We start from the raw sequence: 24,018 nt of genomic DNA, 5'->3' as shown, positions 1-24,018 counted from the left end.
CCATCTTTCCTAACAGTGAGGTAATTTTCCTTGGTTATTTTAATGTTCATTACTCCAGCTGGCTTCTGTTTTCTAGTCACACCGACCCAGCTGGTCGAGATGCTGAGGCTTTTGCAATTACTAATCACCTTGCACAGATTGTTCATTACCAACAACAATACCGGAAAATCCCAATCATACTGCCAATACGCTTGATCTCTTTCTCACAAACAACCCTTATAAGTACACGGTCGAAGTGAGAGGTCCTTTGGGCACTTCAGATCACAACTTGGTGATTGTCTCTTCTCCAATGGAATCTTTATCTCATGGCTTTTCCCAACCTCGTGTTGTTTGGCATTACAAGAATGCAAAAATGGGATGACCTGCGAGACTTCTTTTCTTCTATTCCTTGGTCGGATTACTGATTCAAAACTTCTGATGTTAACGTTTGCTCAGATCATGTCAGTGAAATTATTCTTGCAGGAATGGAATCCTTTATCTCACATTCCACTTTAAAATCTCGTCTTTTATCGAAACCATGGTTTTCCCATAAATGTGCTAAATCTGTTCAAGAGAAGAAAGTTGCATATCGTAATTGGCTTGTTTCTGATTCTTCAGTTTCATTTTCTGCCTACACTAAACCTCGCAACAATTGTAAAGCAGTTATTAATCAGTCCAAACTAGAGTTTGAACAGGCTAAGAGTAGAAAACTTGCTTCCTGCCCTAATGGTAGCCGAGCATTCTGGTCTCTTGCCAACGCTATTGGCCGCAACTTTTGCCCATCTCTGCCCTCACCTCTGTCCAAACCAGATGGTTCTGTTGTCACTTCAGCCAAGGATAAAGCTGACCTGCTAGCATCCCATTTTTCTTCCAGCTCATGTATTAATGATCTTGGTAAAACTCCTCCCACCATTCCCAACACTCCATTCAATGCTTCCTGTGGTCTTCCGTCAAAAGGATGTCAGAAGGATTTTGACGAATCTTGATGCTAAGAAAACTCCAGATCTCGATGGTATTTCTCCACTTGTTCTCAAAACCTGTGCTCCTGAACTTACTCCTATTTTTTGCCACCTTTTTTTCACTTTTTTATTCCAAAGGTTTTTTTCCTTCTGCTTGGAAATTTGCTCATATCCAGCCAGTTCCTAAAAAGAGTGACAAATCCCTCCCATCCAATTATCGTCCCATTGCAATTACTTCTACTCTTTCTAAAATAATGGAGAAATCAATTAACCGCCAACTTCTTAAACTAGCTAGAAACCTTTCATATGATCAACGATCGCCAGTATGGATTCCGTCAGTGTCGATACCATTTATGTTACCCATTTATGGACTAATTAAATGGAAAGGTTCGGTGAAACACAAGTAGTTGCTCTTGACATCTCAAAGGCTTTCGATCGTGTTTTACATAAAGGTCTTCTAAACAAGCTTCCATCTTATGGTTTGCCAACTGTTTTGAGTAACTGGTTATCCAGTTTTCTCTCTGATCGCTCACTGAGGGCGAGGGTAGATGGCTCTCTGTCTTCTAACTTCTCCACTAATGCCGGTGTCCCCCAAGGTTCAGTTCTTTCACCCCCACTCTTTTCCTCTTGTATATTAATGACCTTCTTCCATTGACTGGACATCCTATCCATGGTTTTGCCGATGATAGCACATTGCATTCCACTTTCCATTTTGAGAAACCTTGTCCTGCTGAATCAGCTTCAACTTCCCGAAAATGTGCTACCAATTCCTTAAATGCCGATCTTCAGGTAATTCTCCAGTGGGGCAAAGACAACTTAGTTGATTGCAACCCTTCTAAAACTTAGCCTTGTCTTATATCTCGCACAAAGGATTCTTCTGCTCCTATGCTTATCTTTAGTGACACTCCGATTTCTAGGCAAAATTATATATCTCTTTTGGGGATTACCCTGACTTCTTGGCACAAGCACATTACAAATATATTGCTTCTTCTGCATCTAAAAACTTGGTTTTCTCTTTCGCGCTCGGCGTTACTTTCTTCCAAACAGCTGTTCACTCTGTATAAATCGCAAATCCGCCCTGCCATGGAATATTGTTCCCACATCTGGGGTGGTGCTCCCAAAACCTCTCTCAGGCTTCTTGTTTCAATTCAGAAGAGGTCAGTTAGTTTAATTAATGACTCATCTCTAACAGAGTCTCTCCACTCGCTGTCTCATAGACGTACTGTTTATTCTGCATGCCTCTTCTACAGATACTTCCATGGGCACTGTTCTTCTGAATTGGCTTCTATAATTCCCGCTCTCTCTTTCAAAACAGTCCGAACGCGTGCCGCCACCAGTCAATATCCATTTACTGTCCAACCTCCAACTCACAGAACCAACTTTTCATCTTCTTCGTTTATTCATACAACTGCTGCTTTCTGGAACAACCTTCCTTCATACGTATTTCCTGAAAATTACAGTCTACAGAAGTTCAAGTCCAATGTCAACAAATATCTTCTTTCGTCTTCTCAATCTCCAACCCAAGCACGTTACTAAGTACTATAGGTTCTAACACCTGTCGTGTTTGGGGTTTACATAAAAAAAAAAAAAAAAAAAACCTACAAAAGCAACCATCCTGCCTACTCTAAGACATGTGAGAGTTGGAAAACAGAGAAAAAAAATTGTGAAATATAAAGTTGAAAACAGACTTAGTTATCAGGAGGCAAGAAAATTAATTGCACCCAGTATACCTAACCGTACCTATGCCAATATTGCAAAAAAATATCAAACCGTTGCCACACAAACCGATGTTACCGTACCTTCAAACACTTCAATGTCTGACTGGGCTCGGGCTGTCCTCTCTCAGCAACAGTCCAGTGCCGTTAAGCACTCATTCCAAGCAAATAATACGCCTCTCACAATAGCAGCAAAATCTCAATCTCCGCCAGTGAATGCCACTACTACAAATAATGATAGTTCGACTTCAAAAAAGATTATTCAGGACACATCGATCGAGGCAAGAGTACCCATCCAAACAGGAAGATACGATTCTGGAAATATTTGCAGAAGAGATGGACACCGGTCACCCTTCCTTTCCAAAAAGAGATAAACTGAAGCCTGAACGCCAAAAGACAGCCACGTCAGGTACAGCTTCTTCTTTTAAATTCAAGTAATGCCTTACATTTTCCAGTGGAATTGCAGAGACTTTCATGGCAACATCGACGACATTCAAAACTTAATTAACCGCTACTCTCCTTGTTGGTTTCTGCCTGCAAGAAACATATTTAGCTCCTCAAATCTCCGTTTCCATAAAAAAAACTATTCAATCTATAGAAGAGATCGGAATACATCCGATTCTGCTCGTGGTGGTGTAGCCATCTTGATTAGCTCAAAGATTCCTGCTAGACAAATCGCTCTTTAGAACCCAAATCGAAGCCACTGCTGTGCGTCTGATTACTCAGATCGCGTTAACAATTGTCTTAGTTTATCTCGCACCAAATCATACTTTCTGTTACAATGACTTTGAAGAACCTTTAAGACAGCTACCCTTCCGTCTGCTTGCTAGGGGATTTCAATGGCCACCATCCTCTATGGGGATCATCTAAATTAGACAGACGCGGCCGAATGATTGAAACTTTACTAGAAAAATAAAACCTCACTCTTATTAATAGTGGCTCGCACACCCATACACAGTTACCTACTGGGCAGATTTCCGCAATTGACCTATCGATATGCTCCCCGATACTGTTTTCAATCATGCAATGGTCCGCTCTGGATGATCCCATGGGCAGTGATCATTTTCCAATTGTTTGTAATCTATTGATTACACAACCACCATTACAACAGCCCTGCAGGAAATGGAAATTCTCTAAAGCCAATTGGGCCAAATTTCAGTCAGCAATCACTCTTGACAAAAAAACTATTCAACTACGGCCCATAGATGAAGTTACTGATTATATTACATCCAGTCTTTTAGTTGCAGCTAAGTACTCAACTTCATTATTAAATCCCCTGCCCCGATGACATTTCAACTACTGGTGGAACGAAGAGTGCACAAAAGCAAAGAAGGAAAAAAATAAAGCATTTAATTTTTTTTCGTCGATCTCCAACCACAGCTAATCTAATTAGCTACAAGAAACTAAGGGCAAAGGCGCGTTACATTCAAAAGCAGACCAAGAAAGATTCTTGGACTAGGTTCGCATCAACTATCAATAGAAACACTGACTCCAGACTAATATGGAAAAAAATTAGGCAGCTTTCTGGGAAGTTTCCAACTGTTCCATCCCCAATTCTCTCCTGCAATGGGCAAGAACTCTCTGCTCCTCTAGCTATAGCCAATGCCTTGGGCAAAACCTTTGCTCAAATATCGGCTGCATCAAACTACACTCCAAAATTACGAAAATTAAGGCCGCCACCGAACAGAGACCTATCAACTTTCGAACCTCACTATCACTTCCATATAATCAGCCTCTGCAATATTGTGAACTTCTACAGGCCATCAGAACAACACGAAACAGGCCTCTTGGCCAGATGGCATATATTATGTCATGCTGCAGCATCTCGATGACAAAAACTTACAACTGCTTCTAGTTTTTTTTAACCGGATCTTCCTGGAAAATATTTATCCAACCTCTTGGCACCATGATACAGTTTTGGTGTTTTTGAAACCTGAAAAAGATCCCTCCAGTATTAATAGTCACAGGCCAATATCTCTGTCAAGTTGCCTTGGTAAAATTCTTGAAAAAATGATCCACAGTCGACTCGCCTGGATCATTGAAACTCAACATCTACTGAGTAATTGTCAACATGGCTTTCGCAAAAACAGGTCCTCCCTAGATCTGATGATCAAGGCGGAATCTGAAATTCGCAATGCCTTTGCGAAAAACGAACATCTTGTCATGGTCTCCATTGATATAGAGAAGGCATTTGATACCACCTGGCGGTATGGCATTCTCAGTGACCTATATAATCTTGGTCTACGAGGCAACCTGCCCATATTTATGAGGAACTTCCTCAAGAGCCGATCTTTCTAGGTCAGATATCAAAATTTCCTTTCTGCTACATTCTCGCAGGAAGGAGTACCGCAAGGATCAGTTTTAAATGCAACCCTGTTTTCCCTTAGAATTGATTCCATTACAAAAGAACTCCCAAATACTGCAGAGCCTTACCTTTACGCTGACGATCTCTCTATTTCTTGCCATTCTCAGAACATGAGATCTATCGAACGGCAATTGCAGATGTCCCTCAATAAAGTACAAAAGTGGGCTGAGCTCAATGGATATCGTCTTTCCCAACAGAAAACAGTTTCGATCCACTTTTGCAGTCAACGCAAATTGCATACAGATCCTGAGCTCAACTTCTTTGAGCATGTTAAATTAATACATACTGCCTGTCTTAAAAAGGTCACCATGCTAAGAGCTTTATCTGCCCTCTCTTGGGGAGCAGATCGTACAACTCTGCTGCTCTTATATAGAGCACTGATTAGATCCCATTTAGATTATGGTGCTCCAGTTTATGATTCTGCCCGAAGGAGTGTACTACGCTGGCTGGATCCTATTCAACATAATGCACTGCGGATTGCAATTGGTGCATACAGGACATCTCCAAATCAGAGTCTATACATTGAAGCTCATGAGCCCCCTTTGCATCTTCGTAGAAAAATGTTATTACTTAAATATGCAGCCAAAATACAGACTTGCTCTTTGCATCCTATTCAGCCATACCTTTTTATTCAACCACTATTCAATCTCTACAGATATAAACCAAGTAAAATACGACCAGCTGGCCTACGACTCTTTGAAATATCACAGAATTGGAATGTTCCTCTCCACAATAGGCAACAGATAAAGAATTACTCTCATCCACCATGGACCACCTTTCTTCAACTGACCTTTGATACCTATTTTCTTCAATGGAGAAAGAATCGTCTACCAGCACTGACTGTGCAACAGATCCATGCTAGCCATATTCAAACCTATGACGGATGGTTCCAAATCTCTTTCAACTGTTAGAGCAGCAGCAGTGTTTTGCTCTGCTATCATATCAGCTTCTCTTCCACCTGAGTATAGCAACTTTTCAGCAGAACTGTACGCAATACAATTAGCTCTAGAAAATTTGACTCTACATCCATCTGCAAAACATATAGTTTACACTGACTCTCTCGGCTCAATTAGAGCAATGCAGAATACCTCTCAAAAGAATCACCATATTTTAATGAAAATCAGGAGTTTGTTATTGCAGATTTATCATCGTCAACAACTAGTGAAGTTTTGCTGGATTCCAGCACATTCAGGCATAAAAGGGAATGAAGTGGCTGATATCTGCCAAAAGTCCAAGTTTAGACATAACCTCTGTCCCTATTCCAGCGCCCGATTATAATATCTTAATTCAAGCAGCATGCCATGCACAGAGTTATGGCATACCCAAACGAATAACAAACTTTTCCAGCTGAAACAATACCCAAAGTTTTTGCACTCGAGCAATCAGACAGTGCGGCTGGAAGAAGTGGTACTCACACAAATGAGAATAGGACACACCCATCTGACTCACCTCCATCTACTAATGGGCGATGATCCTCTTCAGTGTCCACACTGCTTAGAGCATCTAACAGTCAAATACATTCTGATTGACTGTTCACAGTATCAACAACATCGAGCTGCAATACTTCGAAATCTGGCTAATCGTCGAGAACCATTGACATTACATCATATCATTGGAGAGGAAGCAAAATAAGACGAACTTTTCTGCTTTTTAAAACAAATTGGTGTGTATCATCTTTTATGAATAGGTTTCAAAACTGAAATTAATTTAAACTGGCTTCATTATTAATTATTTTCTAATATTCCTACGAATATGCGCACTATAGGCATAGCAGCTAATGCGCCAATAAACAACGATACCACACACAAACACACGCCTAATACTAATAGGTATTCAACGACAGCAGAACAAGCGAGTTGGACTCAGTTGTTTTAAGCTGCGATCAGTAAGTCTTCTGCCAAACTGGCGAATGAAATAAACCACACAATCTGGGCATCAATTTTATAAGCAAAACTACTTCATAAAGAGAAGGGAATAACAAACTTTACTTTGGTAATTACAGATTAACTTCCAGCCAGGGAGCTGCACACAAAACCGATATGGAAACGGTGCAACACTCGGGAAAGACAGTAAGAAATGGCGAATAGTGTGTGATCAGAAATAAGAAAGCAACCCTTATATACGTATAATGCCAAATGGTGAGTTTCCTAAACGACATTAGCTTTCGTTAAAGTAATTGTTCATGATTAAACAGTTACTTAAACTGTCGTCCTGCCACCACACAAAGAGGCAAGGACTAATACCAATAGGTATTCAACGTTAGCCACTCTGAGGAAGATCCATGAACCCCAGGGGCTCACATCTGGTGAGTATGGGCTTGGCACACCCAGGGTCCTTAGCCAGATATTTTCATTCTTCTCTCTCTCTCGGTAACTCAGAAGAATTTTTTTTTGGCTGGTGCAGCATAAGCCTCAGGCTTCCTTGCACCATATGGCTAATAAAAATAATTATTATCATTATCCATTTCTTATTTTAGCTAGCCTTTAATCCAAAGAAAGATCTTACCGGTTATGATTTACTCTAATTTATCTAAAACAGCAATTCGTTAAAAATCGCATCAAAAGCTTTTACTGAAATTAAGGTAAATATCGTCAAAGTTGTTTCTTGCATCCAATTGTTCTTTGACCATAATAATAATAATAATACAATACAACACAGTACAATTTATTTTCATCAAGAGAATTTGTTTACAATAAATGAACTTGTTAAGAAAAGTAAATTTCTTGACAAGTTGTAATTCTTCACTTACAACAGTTTTTGCATACAAATTTGTTATCTAAAAAAATATATATATAATGAAATCAGAACATATAGTACATTCCACACTGCAAACAGAGATAGCAATTCTAATCTACTGTATCATTGAGTACCAAAAATTTTCTTATTAAGAATTTTAATTTGGAGCTAGAATAACTTCTCCTGAGTCTGAAATCTACACTAGCCAACAAGTTGTTTATTACATTCATTGTATGCCTATCTCCAAATCTATTTATAACCCTAGGGCGTGGCAAAACAATTGCTTTTGGGTTCCTTAAATCATGTGAGACATTCCTTTGCAGATTCGACTCTTCAAAAATAGTGTTAAGATTTTTCAAGATTAAATTTAACTTCAGTTTTTGAACTGGATAAAGTATTTTATATTTCAACAAAAATTGCCTTCTCTTATTCAGGTCATTCCAAAAGTTTGTCCCCATTAAAAGTCTCAAAATCCTGTTAATTTTGTTGTTTATAACCCTTATTTCAGTTATATTTGAACGTGCCCATACATTTACTAAATAATTGAGTTGGGAATCCATTAATGCATAATATAAGGTAACTTTTGTTCTAAGATTTAACTTATTCTTAATGTAGAAAAAAAAGTACACATAAAATGTCATTTTTTTGTACAAATTTGTTATATACATTGCCCAACTTAGACTGTAGTCAATCACCCAAGGTAACAAAGATTTGAAACTTCTTCCACAGTTAGATATTTGCAATTCTGGAAATTCTGATCATGTAGGCATTCATGTTTATGTAACTTAACAGAGGGATGAATATCCAAGGTTTGATGAGGAAGTCTAATTACCAAAAATTTTGTTTTTTCAAAGCTGAGTGCTAATTTATTATCATGCAACCAAGTTTGTAAATATTCCTGCTGTAAATCTTTAGCCATTTTTGTCAGGTTCTTTCCAATTGTATATAAGATTATATCATCTGCATAAATTTTTATGAAGGAGTTCTTTATTACTTCGAATATGTCATTTATACATAGTGTCTCAAAAATATTGGTACAAACGTTTAGGGGAGGTAGGTAACATCAAAAGGAATGTGAATCGCATAGGAACCCATAACCGGAAACGTCACAGGAAAGTAGTAGCAGAGGCACAAGAAGCAGAAATGACACAAGACAGTAATTAGTGGCAAACATTTATTTGATATAATATTAACAATGGAGTACGAGATGGATGCATTTCATGATGTTACAACAGATGCACGAAGATTCCACCATGAGACGCGCTGCATGCGTGACACCGACGCAGGATGGATTAGCGGACATGGTCAAACACACCTGTAGTTTCTTTGATAGTAGCAGCAGCGCAGACGAGTCTCGCCACGAGATCCATTTCCGTCTCCACAGACAATTTATCAAGGCTCGATAAATCAGGTGAGCATGGGAGCCAATCAACGGGTCCACCACGGCCAATCCATCGACGCCCAAAACACCTGTTCAAATGGTCACGAACACACCTTCCATAATGGGCAGGCGCCCCGTCATGTTGAAACCAAATGTTGTGTCTTACATTTGCTGGAACATGGTCAAGTAACCCTGGTCGAACTTGTTCAAGAAAAATCCGATGTTTAGCGGAGTTCATGCGGGATGGTAACAGGTATGGGCCGACTAAGCAGTCACCGACCATACCTGCCCACACATTTATTGCGAAGCGATGTTGTGCCGCAAGGGAGGGCACACCGTGTGGGCCCTCTGCTAATCCATACACTAGGTGCATGTCTTCCAGCTCACAGTTCGTATATCAATGACTGCTCTTCGTGCGGCGACTACTGCTTGAATGAGTAAACCAGAAATTTTCCCTCTCGCGAACTGATGAACAGCGCCGTGTACCGACTTACGGTAACGTTTCCGGTTATGGGTTCCTATGCGATTCACATTCCTTTAGATGTTACCTACCCCCCCTAAACGTCTGTACCACTACTTTTGAGACACCCTGTCTCACAAATATTGTCATGTAGTCATTGACAAGACTCCATGATCTGCCCTGGCCGCCCGTCTGCACTGCTCAGCGAACTCTTGCAGCCTTTTTGCACTGCTCAGAAAACTTCATATCTGACAGCACAATTACCTCCAGGCCCTTTTCATTCTCCACTTCCCTGAGTGTAGTACCACAAAGTTGGTACGTTTCTTTCGGTTGTTGCTACCCATATGCAGTACTTTGCATTTGTCAATGTTAAATTTCAGTTGCCACTTCTCAGCCCATTTTCCCAACTTATTTAGTTCCAGTTGGAGTAGCATATTGTCTTTACCGTCGTTAACAACCCTGCCAACCTTTGTAACATCTGCAAACTTGGACATTAAACCTGATATACCTTCATCAATATCTTTGATAAATATACAAAAGAACAATGGGCTCAACACCTTGGGGAACTCCACTAATAACATTTGTCCACGAAGAGCAGTGTCCATTGATTACCACTCTTTGTCGTCTCCCTCTCAATCATCCCTTTATCCATTGTAACAACTTACCCTTAACGCCATACCTCTCCAATTTGTACAGCAGTCTTTCATGTGCAACAGTATCAAAAGCTTTCCTGAAATCCAAGTACTGTATATGATATCAAAATTTATATTTTTGGTATTCAGTTCCTTTGTGACCACATCATAGTATCCAATCAATTTGGTCAGACAAGACCTCCCTTTAATAAACCCATGCTGTGTCTTAACTATTACTGTAGTCTTGTCTAGATGATCCTGCAATGCTTCTTTAACCAGTGATTCCATTATTTCCCCCGCACCATTGATCAGGTTATCTATGACCACAGACCTACAATGACCGCAAGTTTGTGATTCCTGCGTACATAATCGAACTGAATGGCCATAGCCCAAACATTTAAAACATCTAGGCACTATTTTATTTAAGCCCGTGCAATGGCGAAAGGGAAGGGCCTCATGGAGTCTGAACGGAAATGATTTTCCGGCGCTAGGTAGGAGGAACGAGAATCTCAGCAACCGCTGGCAATATCAGCTGTTAGAGAGCTGCCATAGTTAAGGTGAGAATGGTCTGAAGAAGGGCACACAACCATCCAAATTGCAAAGGGCAAGGTTACCTCTGGTTTACAGTCGAGGCAAATGGTGGTTGGAAGATGCTATCCAGGAGTACGGATCGCTCACCGTTTCTCATTTAACGGCAGAGAACTGTTTCCGAGCACACCGTCCAGTGGATTTTCTTGCAGATAGGCCTATGGAGCAGATGACCTATTCATGTGCCTATGTTGACTGACCGTCATCAACACCTCCGCCTGCAATGGGCAGGAGAGCACCATTCCTGGACATTGGACGACTGGGAAACAGTCGTCTGGCCTGATGAATCGAACTTCCAGCTTCATCATGCAATGGACGGGTAAGTATTCGATGGCATGTTAACAGTGGAAACCAAGGTGCACGGTTGGGGAAAAAAAAAAAACAGGCCGTCATGATCAGTATTATGGTTTTTGGAGAATGTTTTCATGGACATCACTTCCCCTTATCTCCATTGAACAAACCCTCACCACCAGATCCTATCTCGGCATTGTTTAGAAAAAAAGTCCAGGGCACAAATTGTGCCCTGGACTCTTTCAACTAGACAACGCCCATGTCACAAGTGTACTGTGCAGGAATGGTATCAGGATCAAGTCCAAACATTTCATATGGCCCCCGAGTCGTAAAATTACACTCGACATCGACCTCATCGAACATTTGTCGGATGCGGTGTAACGCAGCATTACCAGTTCACGCTAGTGCTTGGCTCCATTGCTGAACTCCGTTGTTGAAATGACTAATATTAACAACTATACTGATTTTTCATCAAAATATCCTCCAAGAGATTTTATTAGACTTACACAGGCGTGGCATTCCGGCGATTAATTTTATAATAGATTCTTAAATATCTAATAGCGTCGTGACTTTATTTCAAGCTATCTGCAAGGTTCCCATTAATTTTGTGAAGATGGGCAGACTTTACGAAGTTTCCGGTCTATATGGTTGCATATAAACTCTACTGAGTTTAAGTAAGGCGATTGGGGTGGCCTAACCGTAATTTGCAATAACCTCCTTGCTGCTATTGTTTATTTGCTAGGAAGTCTCTGCACAGCTTATAGCTGTTTAGAGACTGTTGTAATATATTTCTTCTACAAAGTCGAAGTCCAGAGTATATTGCATATCATTAGTATTAGCCATATGGTGCAAGGAAGCCTAAGGCTTATGCTGCACCAGCCAAAAAAAAAATTCCCAAGTTACCCTGCGAGAGAGAGAGAGAGAGAGAGAGAGAGAGAGAGAGAGAGAGAGAGAGAGAGAGAGAGTCAAAAGTAGCAGGGAATCACCAAGAAAGAGAAGAATGATGATATCCAGCTCAGGACCCTGGGTGTGCCAAGCCCATACTCACCAGATGTGAGCCCTTGCATATGTTTATAGCCTTCTTTTCTTAAAATTTATTCAATTCTGGACGACATCGGCCACTCCAGAAACAAGGAAACAACCCCAGTTCACGATGGAACCACCATCGTTGCTAGGCTGTAGGCACTAAAACAATGTGGCACCATTTTCCTTCAGTTGATCGGCTCACAAACTCTACGCTCGGATCAAAATGTTTCAAATTTGGATTCATTCGTACACAGTACGTTTTTCCTCTGATCAATTGTCCAATGTTGACGGCTCTTATCCCAAGCCAACTATCTCTTTCGATTTTCCAGTTTTAATCAGGGTTTCGACCACTACACGACCATGAAGTTCGGCTTGTTTAAGACGAAGTTTTACAGTGAATATAGACGGGGGTGTTTCTTTTCCTATTGAACTCTGCTCGGATTTCAGGTGCAGTAAGTCCTCATCGATTGCGTTTAGGGAGTATTATAATCTTATTTTGTGCTTCCGTTTTTAGCGCGGTCGTCCAGATCGTAGTTTGTCATTAAACCTGCCAGTCTCCTTGAATCGTCTAATGGTAGTTTGTAATCCTTTAAATGAAACTAGTTTCATTTCTTTTTTCAACGCTCATTTTCTTGTTTCTTACCATCTTTATCACGAAGCACAAAACTTACACCAAACACTCTTTCTGATTGACGGGTGTTCGATTTTATAAGTTACAGCTCTTACTCCTCAATTTATATTATTGCAAAACACACTAGAATCATCTACAATCTTCTATAATATTGAAACAATACACCCACTTTCTTGAATATTCTAGAATCATCTACAACCTTCGGGGATCTTCTACAGAGTTCTATCTACTACATTCATGAATGTTCTGTACTTTCTGGAATATTCTTCAACAGTCTAGAAATTTCTTTAATATTATTTAAGGTTTTAGATTTTTATACATAATAGAAAATATTTTAATAAAAATTGGGGCCTCCTGGGTAGGATCGCCGTCTTCCTCGTACCAGGTGGAAAAAGACTCGAGTTTGACCTATTTTAATAAAAACTTTGAAAATTAAGAAATATGAAACGTGATTCCAAACTTTTAGACGTGAGTGTAAATGGTCATAATGTTTTGGCTTATGAATGTATATCAGTATCTTGTGATAATCTCTAACCACCCCATGCTTTCTTCCTGTTTTTTTTTTTTTTTTTTTATGAAAACCCCAAACACGAGAGGTATTAGAAGCTATAGTACTTAGTACCGTGCTTGGGATGGGGGTTGAGAAGAGAAAAGAAGATATTTGTTGACATTAGACTTGAACTTCTGTAGACTAATTTTCAGGAAATACGTACAAAGGAAGGTTATTCCAGAAAACGGCAGTTGAATGAATAAACGAGAAAGCTGAAAAGTTGGTTCTGTGAATTTGAAGTTGGACAGTAAATGTATGTTGGCTAGTGGCGGGACGTGTTCGGACTGTTTTGAAAGAGGGAGAGCGGAAATTATAAAATCCAATTCAGGACAGTGCTCATAAAGTATCTGTAGAAAAATCAGGCATCAGAAACAGTACGTCTATGAGACAGTGAGTGAAGAGACTGTTAGAGAGGCGTCATTAATTAACCTAACTGCCCTCTTCTGAATGGAATCTAGAAGCCTGAAAGAAGTCTTGAGGGCATCGCCCCAGATGTGGAAACAATATACCATGGTAGGGCGTCTTTGCCATTTGTACACAGTGAACAGCTGTTTGGAATAAAAGTAATGCCGACAGCGAAAGAGAAAACCAAGTTTTTTAGATGCAGAGGAAGCAATATTTGTAATGGGCTTGTACCAAGAGAGATTAGAAGTCAGGGTAATCCCCAAAAGAGATGTATAATTTTGCTAGAAATTGGAGTGTCACCAAAGATATGCATAGGTGCAAAAGAATCCTTTTTGCGAGATATAAGACGAGACTGAGTTTTGGAAGGATTGAAATCAACTAAGTTGTCTTTGCCCCACCGAAGAATTAACTGGAGATCGGCATTTAAGGAATTGGTAGCGGATTTTCGACAAGTTGAAGCTGATTGAGCAGGGCAAGGTTTCTTAAAATGGAAAGTGGAAGGCAATGTGCTACCATCGGCAAAACTACGGATAGGATTTCCAGTCAGTGGAAGAATGTCATTAATATACAAGAGGAAAAGAGTGGGGGAAAGAACTGAACCTTAGGGGACACCAGCATTAGTGGAAAAGTTAGAAAACAAAGAGTCATCAGAGAGAAAACTAGATAACCAATTGCAAAAAATAGTTGGCAAACCATAAGATGGACGCTTGTTTAGAAGACCTTTAAGCCAAACACGATCGAAAGCCTTCGAGAAATCAAAAGCAACTGCTTGTGTTTCCTCGAACTTTTCCACTGAATTTGTCCATAAATGAGCCAGAATGTCAACATATAATGTCAACATAAGCCAGAATATCACGTGGATTGACATTGACGGAATGCATACTGGCGATCGTTGATCAGACGGAAGGTTTCTAGGTAGTTCAAGAGTTGGCGGTTAATTGATCTCTCCATTACTTTAGAAAGAGTAGAAGTAATTGGAATGGGACGATAATTGGATGGGAGGGATTTGTCACCCTTTTTAGGAACTGGCTGGATATGAGCAAATTTCGAAGCAGAAGGAAAAACACCTTTGGAATAAGAAAGTGAAAAAAAAGGCGGCAAAGAATAGGAGTAAGTTCAGGAGCACAGGTTTTGAGAAAAAGTGGTAGAAATACCATCAGGACCTGGAGCTTTCTTAGCATCAAGATTCATCAAAATCCTTCTGATATCCTTTTGACGGGAGACCACAGGAGGCATTGAATAGAGCGTGTTGTGAATGGTGGTAGGTGTTTTACCAAGATCATTAATACATGAGTTGGAAGAAAAATGGGATGCTAGCAGGTCAGCTTTATCCTTGGTCGAAGTGACAACAGAACCATCTGGTTTTGACAGAGGTGGGAGCAGAGATGGGCAAAAGTTGCGGCCGGATAGCTTTGCTCTAATGGTAACCAAGACCAGAATGCTCGGCCACCAATCGGGCAAGAAGCAAGTTTTCTACTCTTAGCCTGTTCAAAATCTAGTTTGGACTGATTAATAACGGCTTTACAATTGTTGCAAGCTTTGGTATAGGCAGAAAATGAAACTGAAGAATTAGAAACAAGCCAATTATGATATGCAGCATTCTTCTCTTGAACAGCCTTAGCACATTTATTGGAAAATCAAGGTTTATATAAAGTACGAGATTTTAAAGTGGAGTGTGGAATAAAGGATTCCATTCCTGTAAGAATAATTTCACTGACACGATCTGAGCAAACGTTAACATCAGAAGTTTTAAAACAGTAATCCGACCAAGGAAAAGAAAAGAAATCTCACAGGTCTTGCCATTTTGCATTCTCGTAAAGCCAAACAATACGAGGTTGGGAATAGCCATGAGATAAAGGCTCCATTGGAGAAGAGACAATCACCAAGTTGTGATCTGAAGTGCCTAAAGGACCTCTCACTTCGACCGTGTACTTTGAAGGGTTCTTTGTGAGAAAAAGATCAAGCGTGTTGGCTGCACGGTTAGGATCATTAGTAATAGCAAAAGCCTCAGCATCTCTACCAGCTGGGTCGCTGTGACTAGAAAACGGAAGCCAGCTGGAGTTGTGAACATTAGAATCACCAAGGAAAATTACCTCACTGTTAGGAAAGATGGACTGGAGAAAGTCAAGTTGCAAAAAGAGGAAATCAAAGAGCTCCAAGTGATTAGTGGAGTTGGGTGAACGGTAGAGACAACAGATGAATTTGACACAACGGAGTAGAGAGATTTTAAGCCAGAGAAGATCGAAAATAGAAGATTCCAAATTACCAAATCTCTGACAGGGAATATCGTAACGGACATATGCTCAAGTACCACCTTTGAGGCGAAAGGAATCACACAGCGAATAATTTGGGCAACTGAGACGAGCAGTGGTTGAATCAACGGATAATTGAGATTATCCGTTGATGCATTTGTAATTTCCAAATGCATCAACGGATGCATTTGGAATTTCCAAGAAAAATCCTTCCAGGACAATTAGTATCCAAAAAATCCTTCTAGGATAATTAGTGTCCAACAGTATATACAAGTACCTGTCTCTCCCGTTAATAGAACCCAAGAAATAGCTGTCCATTATAGTTCCCTCTCTTGAAGTTGAAGGCATAACCTTTTCGTTCAACCACAGATATCTCTTTGGCCACTTTTTATGACACATTTTATGTTCACTACCCTACATTGTCAAATTTTGTTCCTACATTGTCAAATTTTGAATGCAGTCCGGTTCCTTGGTCGGAACCAAGTGGAGGACATTAGAACTTATTGTACTTTCTCTAAACATGTTGGTAATCAAGACTATCATCAGACTGAAAAATCTGTTCTCCATTGAGTATTGCCAGACCACTGTTTCCAATCTATAAGAAGCAGATTGAAGTGGAAATCACACTTAGCTGCCCATTAAAGTTGCCTGAATAGATTTTGTCATACTTCTCAAAATCATTTGGTTTGATTAATAACATACCTTGATTATCATGTTCCCATTACCAAATGTCAAGTAGCACCGTACAGACTGAACGTCCATATGAACTTGGTCTGACTCAGAGTACAGTCTAGTCGCTTTCAGAGCTTCAGATAAGAAGTACAGTTCCTCTCCATTTCTACCTTCACTATCCCTCTTGAATACTTCACACACACCATAATGAAATTCTTAACCCGTATCCCTGAGCAGCAAGCATCATGTTTCCTTCAGTCTTATTATATCAGCAGTGGTTAATCTTATCAAAAGCAGAAATTTGTATTTTTTTGGTTTTTACAATCCTGATGCACAAACACAGGGGCGTTCCCAGGGTATGTAGCACCCGGATGCCAATCGCAATTTGGCGTCCCCTTTAAAATTTTCTTCATATGTGTATGCAAGTTTCAGGTGTCCCTTTGAACGTTGGCGCCCGGGTGCAGTGCACCACTTTTACCCTCGGGACGCCCCCCCCCCCCGCAAATAGCTAAAATACTAGCCTATGCATAAGATAATTAGTTTGGACATAGGTAAGTTCTTACAGGGAAAGTGATTTTGGCCCATGTCATCATTATTATTATCTGTTTATTTCCATAAGGAAACCACCCCGGGACGGCAAAGTGCCAGGAGGGTGCTAAGTAATCTACGCATTCCAATGATTTCCCTAACCCTTCTAATTAGCAATTTCCCTAAACCCTTAAAAGACCTGTATGGTATTAGCATAAACTCGTGCACCACTTCTGCTCAAATAAATTCCAACTTTGCAAATTTATTTTCTCGCCGTGCCCTAGCAACTCACACAGAAAATTTTCCATAGAACAACTCATCCACATATTGTCATAAATTGAGAGTTCTCTGGTCGATTTGTTGCTGTTTTTCTAGACGAAAAATCCGTGTTTCGGGGTGGGTGAAACAGACCTTACTATCCACGACAGAGATTGACTTACTCAGCCACGGAGTGACAAAAGCCCAGAAAGATTCCTGGCGCCACTGATGGGATCCGAACCTGGGCATTTTCCGAGTTGTGGGGAGAACGGTAATCAGGGCTGTAGTGGAGGGTATATACGGGTATATGCCGTATATCTTCGGGACTTTTTTTTTTTTTTTTTTTAAGGTGAATAACGTATACCTTCTGGTTTTTGAAAGACTTGAAAAAACAAATATTAAAATATTTATTGAAAATTAAAAAATAAATTTATTAGAATTTGATTCTTAGGCAATACTTATAGTTTTATTATTTTTTAATATATATATATACGCACACACACACACAGATACACACCGGTATATGCAGTATATGCTCTAGAATTCGATTAATAGGCACAGTAACTGCATACGAAACATTCTGCTAATTTTGTAATACGTAACATTCTGCATATACCTTCTGCTAATTTTAAAACTATAGCACTGACGGTGATTATAACTACTGTAACTAATTAATCCAACAGTTTCATCATATATTCGCTCCTATCATGTCTGGACAGAACCGTAGACACGAGAATATTTTGTCCTCCCTTCTAGCGATATTTTTACAGCATGACCTTATACATAATTTTTTGACATGTCACTAGTACCCACATAGATCACCAAATACCGTTTAATACCCATAAAAATTGATAACTGGTTAGTCGGACACATTTTCGCACCTGAATTAATATCTAAAACTCTCAGATACTGAGTATTGTGGAGGCATTTTCTTTTTGATGGTACAGTGGGCAGAGTCAACTTGTCAATCACTTCTTTCCCACTGTTTTGCTAGCCGCCATGTTGGACGGGGTACCTTAATCTTACTCAATTTTACTCAATTTTCAGTTATTTCATTTTTTTATTAAATTCAAACCTAATCAGCGCACTCGTGGTTAGCACAGTTAGTTGGACCGCCGTCCTCATATACCAGGTGGAAAAGATGTGAGTTCGAATCCCGTCAATGGCGGGAGGAATTAGTCGGTCTCAGGCGAGGGTACGGTGTTTTTTGTTTTTTTTTGCCAGAAAACTTGGGGTTTTCGTCCAGCAAAACAAAAAATCGACATACACAGAGCAATATGGCCTTAGTTGCCGATGTTTCCAATAACAACAAACCTAATCAGCACTTCACTGATATGTCTTTATTCAAAATTTAAATATGTTCCAATGGTGACAATAATGTAAGCATTAAAAATGCAGAAAATAAAAATGCATATATAAAAAAATATAAAAATTCATACAAAAAATAAATTTGGCGAAAACTGGCATAATAAACCAATGTTTTGTAATGTAAAGCGATATGTATCTAAGACAACGTAGTTATACCAACGCATACGGCAGACGACTTTCTAAGACAGTCATGAGAAAGAAATATTAATGGACGTATTGTACTTACAGGAATGTATTCTTCCAACCGGCCTTCGGGAAATACTCCATATAGTTTTGGCCCCAGATTCCTTTCAGACAACAACATAAAAATAACACTTTCTGTTAAGATGGCATCCGTTTTTCCGCTAATTTGACCGTATATCCTTAATAACACTTGACTCAATTCGTCAGAATGTGATCTTTGCGTTTCTGGAAGGGTACACAGATATAACATATTGCTAGCGCCACCACTGTAAGTAAAAAAAAGAAAAACATACAGAAGTCGGATAATTAAATAAAAATAAAGAGTAAGTAAATAAAAATAAAAAGTAATTAAATATAATATAACGCAAATATATTATTATTATTAGCCATATGGTACAAGCATATGCTGCACCAGCAAAAAAAATAAATAAATAAATAAAAAAAATTCCCCAGTTACCCTGTGAGAGAGAGAGAGACAGTGAGAAGTAAAAGGGAATCACCAATAAAGAGAAGAATGATGATATCCAGCTCAGGACCCTGGGTGTGCCAAGCCCATACTCACCAGATGTGAGCCCCTGGGGTTAAAAAATAAAAGTAATGTAAAGCTTTTGGTAATTGACAAAGTAATCTCTGTTACTTGTGTAAACGGTGGGAGAGTTAAACACACTGCATTAAACTAGTACAATGTAAAAGAATGCCATTTAAAACAATTTCATTGAAATTAAAGGGGCGCCTCCGTAGCCAGGTGGGCAGGGGCAGCAGTGTCGTAGCACACGCTTCTTGATTAGACCGGGGTTCGAGCCCGTGCCCACCAAATACGGAGGATGCGGAGAGGTCAGGGAATGACTACCGCATATCCCCGGAGCAATATGGCCTTAGTTGCTAATGCTCCTAAAAAAAAACCAAATAACAATAACAATTGAAATTAAGTCATACATTATCCATCTTGTCACTAATCCTATAAAAATTGCTGTTGATATTAAAACGTCATGAACAGCAAAAATAACATTACGAAAAAGTACTTTGACCATATTGATACTACCTTTTATACCAATCAATAAATTAAAATAATATTCAACAGTGGACGACTGAGGAACGCTGAAATTATTCCTATGATTTATTTATTTAGTATGATGTGATCAATACACGAAGGAACCAGTTTTTTCTTGCTTCCTTCATGTATCGTGGCCGGAATATCCAACCAACCGATTGGTTCGGCACCATCGTGATATCCAGCCCGAGGCGGGAATCGATCTTGCGACCTTTGGGGTGCCAGGTAAGCACTTTACCTACCCGGCTAGCCCGGTCGGCATTCTTATGATAAAGAGATAGCATATTAGGGCCATATGTTTAAAAATAAAAATACAGTAATTCATCCATAAGGCACAAATCTTAGCGAATAAGAGAAATAAGGAAAAAACGAAATGTAATTATACAATCCAAAAATAAATAAAATGAATAAATAACTAAAACATGGAACTCAAAATTCAATATATCAGTCAGTGGATTTAATATTTTTCCATTATTTTCATTATTGTCTGATTGATACTAACTTGATCACACCTGTCTGCTCATTCTGTTCACGTTTTTTAGTCCGTTTCCAAAGGCTAAAACATTCCATTCCGCTGTTGCATAAAGATTTTCGTTTTGTTCTCCATCGCTACCCACTCCAATTTTCAAGTCATTCTTTTAAAATTCATCCCCACTTAACACCACTTCTATTACGAAGACACGAAAGCAGACTTAATTTGAATTTGGCGCTTTTTTACTAAAGTTTTACCACCCAAGAAATAACAGCCCTTACAAGTAATTTATCTATGGTTCAGCTACCATATCCAATTGTATAACTAGAGTCAATTAATATGAATTTTGCATAGTGTTCAGTGACGTCTATTCTTTTTATTCCGTTTAGACAATTAAAATTTTTATAGTGTCTTTAAATATTACATATTTCAGAATTTTGTCGATTGGTATAAGATAGGAATGCATATTTCGCATTTTCCTAACCATGAAGTCCATGGTGAAATTTTAAAACAGATAGTGGAATACATTTTATGCTTACAAGGAACTAATGCTCCTGCTGGATGCATATATATATTTTTTTTTCAATAAAATTTTGATTATTGAAGGAAACAGTACAAAGCTATGTTTCGCATTTTTACTGGTGTCACGATTTTATGTTTACCAAAGCGGGACACCACATTATAACGCGCAAGGGCGGTCCCATGATTTTCTAAGAGAAGAAGAGGCTAAAGTAGTGTTCGAAGGAATCATTTAGCATTTTTCGCATTTTTATCCGAAAAACGCTTCACAGGAATCATTAAGTCCCTATATGGCATCAACCCTGAAAACGCGGCAGTGTTACTCGCAAGTGTCCTTTAATCATCAAAAAATTCGGTCATTATATTTATCCCATTTAATCAGTGTCGTAACTAGAAAAAGTGGGCCCCAATGCAAAGTTTAGTGTAGGTCCCCTTAAAATATCGAGTAATACTATACTCAACAATAATGATCACTAATAAATGCGCTCCTACCCACTATAAGTGGGCCGCTATTTGATTTTGGCAGTAGTCACAATTTCTTAAAAATTGCCCTGGAAGCAGCAGCTATGCTACACGATTTCACCTCTAGTCACTGGAGTTTTGCTTGTGATGTGTGCAGCTAGTTAACAATAAACATGTTTCGTGTGAAAAAAAATTATTGTTCATAGACATAGTAAATAGTTATCATAAACATAACTAAAAAAAACTTACATTTTTACTCAATTAAATTTTTTTTCTATTTCGGGCAGTAGGCTCCCTTTCAGTGTAAAGTGTAAAGTGTGTTTAGGGTCAAGCGGCACCAGGGGTTTTCCCCATCTCCGCGTAGTTTACATTGTGGGTGAACCAGTTGACTGGAAAAGCCAGAGATTTAAAAGTGTATGGACTTTGTATATATTTGATGCCTTGTACCGTTGTTCATCTGGTCATTTAGCCGCCAGACCCCTACTGAGGGCCGACGTTGTCCCACTTTAGCCCCGTGGAGGCAGACCAGGTACTCACTCTGGCAGGTCCTGCCACTTAATTTCCTAAGATTTCAGTGGCTAGGACCTTAAAAAAAAAAAAAAAAAAAATCGCGTTCGCGTCGCGGGGAGCGCTAGAAGTTCAAAATGTTGGGCAAAATTAATTTAGATTTGTGATTTTAGATTGTGTGGGGCGTGTTCACGTTGCTATCAGATAGAGTGGGGTGAAGGCTGAAGACTGGGAGGCAAATAGACAGAAATATGGAGCCGAAAGGGAAGGCAACTCCAGTTTACAGTGGGGCATGCCCATGCCCCACCAGGGGGGAAGAAATAGGGTGGCAGGGTGGGGAGGGGACAGTAAACTGTCCCCTCCCCACCCTGCCAGGAAGAGGTGAGACAGTGAGCCAGACAAGAGAGCTGGCTCAGATTGCCAATGTGGCCTGTGTGCATGGGTGGGAGCAAACCAGACCGCAGGGTCAGGTCCGCACCATCCAGAAAAACTTGAGGCCCAGCAGAGGCGATCCAATGTTGGTTTGGCTGAACAGGTTGTGCAAAATGTCACAGTTGGGGGTCATTCATGGGACTGTTGTCCCGTCCTGTAGTCAATGTTCTGGGAAGTGGAGTTTTTTCTCACTTCTCATAAGAGTTCCAGTTTTGTCTTGCATGAAGGATCAAGCAGTCAAACCTGAAATCTGGTTGGGGGTCTCTGAGAAGCTTTGTTTGACACATCTATTCGAAGTTTGCAGGCAGAGGAATGGTCAAGCGTCTAGCATACAGGTTCTGGGCAAACTTGGTGAACGCTATATATGAGGCTTCATCTTCCAGTAAGTAGTGTTCCCGGTTTTTGGGATTAAGGCGCACTTGGATGATTAATTCAACACGAAGATCTTCATAAAATTCGCAGTCATACATCTGGTGTTCCCAGGTCTCCACAGAGCCACATGCACACATTGGGTTGTTTTCGAGTCCGAGAAGGTGTAATTTGTGGCGGATCGCTCCATGTCCTGTTAGGAGATATGTGCTGTACAATCCAGGGCAAAGCCATACCGGATACTGTGGGTATATTTGTTGTAGATCGGGGAGGAACCTCCACGTGACTTCCCCTTTTGTGGAGGTCGTCCAGCGCTGCTGCCATATCGATCGCAAATAGATCTGGAGTCTTTTCTTCTCCACTGTCCGATTTGCAGTTGGGTCTGTGGTGTGATCCTGGAAGGTAGTTGGATTTCCGCGTCTAAGCTGCTGTAACATGCCTAGGCGAATCACTTCAAGATCAAGAGGGAGGGTCCCAGTGAGTACTTGCAGCTCATGAGTAGATACAGTGCGGCACGCTCTGGTGAGGGTTAATAAAATCGGTCGGCGAATGATGTTGAGTAGCCGACGATTTACCGCCGTAGAAGCCTTATGGTGCCAGACACCAGAAGCATATGCAATCGCAGGGATGATGGCTGCTTTGTAAAGTATTGCAAGGGTTCTTCGTTTCAGCCCTCAGTCGCGGCGGGTAATCCTGGCAAGCATGGCGGCATAGTTTTTCATTTTCTTCTGGTTGTATTTTAAGTGGGGTGTAAATGATAAATTTCGGTCCAGGATCACTCCTAGGTACTTGATTTCTGTGGCCAACTTGATCGTTCTGTTGTAGATTTTTATCTGCGGTGGTCTGGTAGGAGTTAGATATCCCTTTAGTAGGATAGATTGGGTTTTGGTGGCAGAGATATTAAGGTGATGATTTTCGGTCCACTCTCTTAGTGTAGAAAGTGCTGAGTTGGCAAGCGTTTCCAGTTGTGCTCTTGAATCAGCAGAGAGGATTAGGGAGAGGTCATCTGCGTATGCGAGCGCTTGCACACCCCCCAGTTCCAGGGAGAGGAACTCATCCAGCACGTAGTTCCAAAGGAGGGGACCCAGTAGAGCCCTGAGGGCAGCCCCTGTGTACCTGACGTTCAACCTTGCAGTAGGGAGCCTGCACTAGAACCTTCCTATTGTTCAGGTAGCTCTGAATGCATCCATATAGGTTTGATGGCAGGTTGGCAGCTCTTAGTCTTGC

General features: G+C 40.1%; 1 protein-coding gene across 1 annotated transcript in view; it reads right to left on the bottom strand.

The window, feature by feature from the left end:
- Positions 1-24,018, bottom strand: part of LOC150077537 (choline kinase alpha-like) — a 133,435-nt gene that overhangs the window by 90,647 nt on the left and 18,770 nt on the right. The window contains exon 2 of the mRNA XM_090385935.1: positions 19,023-19,245. Coding sequence (XP_090242061.1) covers positions 19,023-19,245 — 223 coding nt within the window. The remainder of the gene's footprint in view (positions 1-19,022; positions 19,246-24,018) is intronic.

Source organism: Mastigoproctus giganteus, chromosome 12 (assembly GCF_048544385.1).
Source record: "Mastigoproctus giganteus isolate SK-2022 chromosome 12, ASM4854438v1, whole genome shotgun sequence".
Taxonomy (NCBI): domain Eukaryota; kingdom Metazoa; phylum Arthropoda; class Arachnida; order Uropygi; family Thelyphonidae; genus Mastigoproctus; species Mastigoproctus giganteus.
This window is presented reverse-complemented; position numbering and strand designations above follow the sequence as displayed.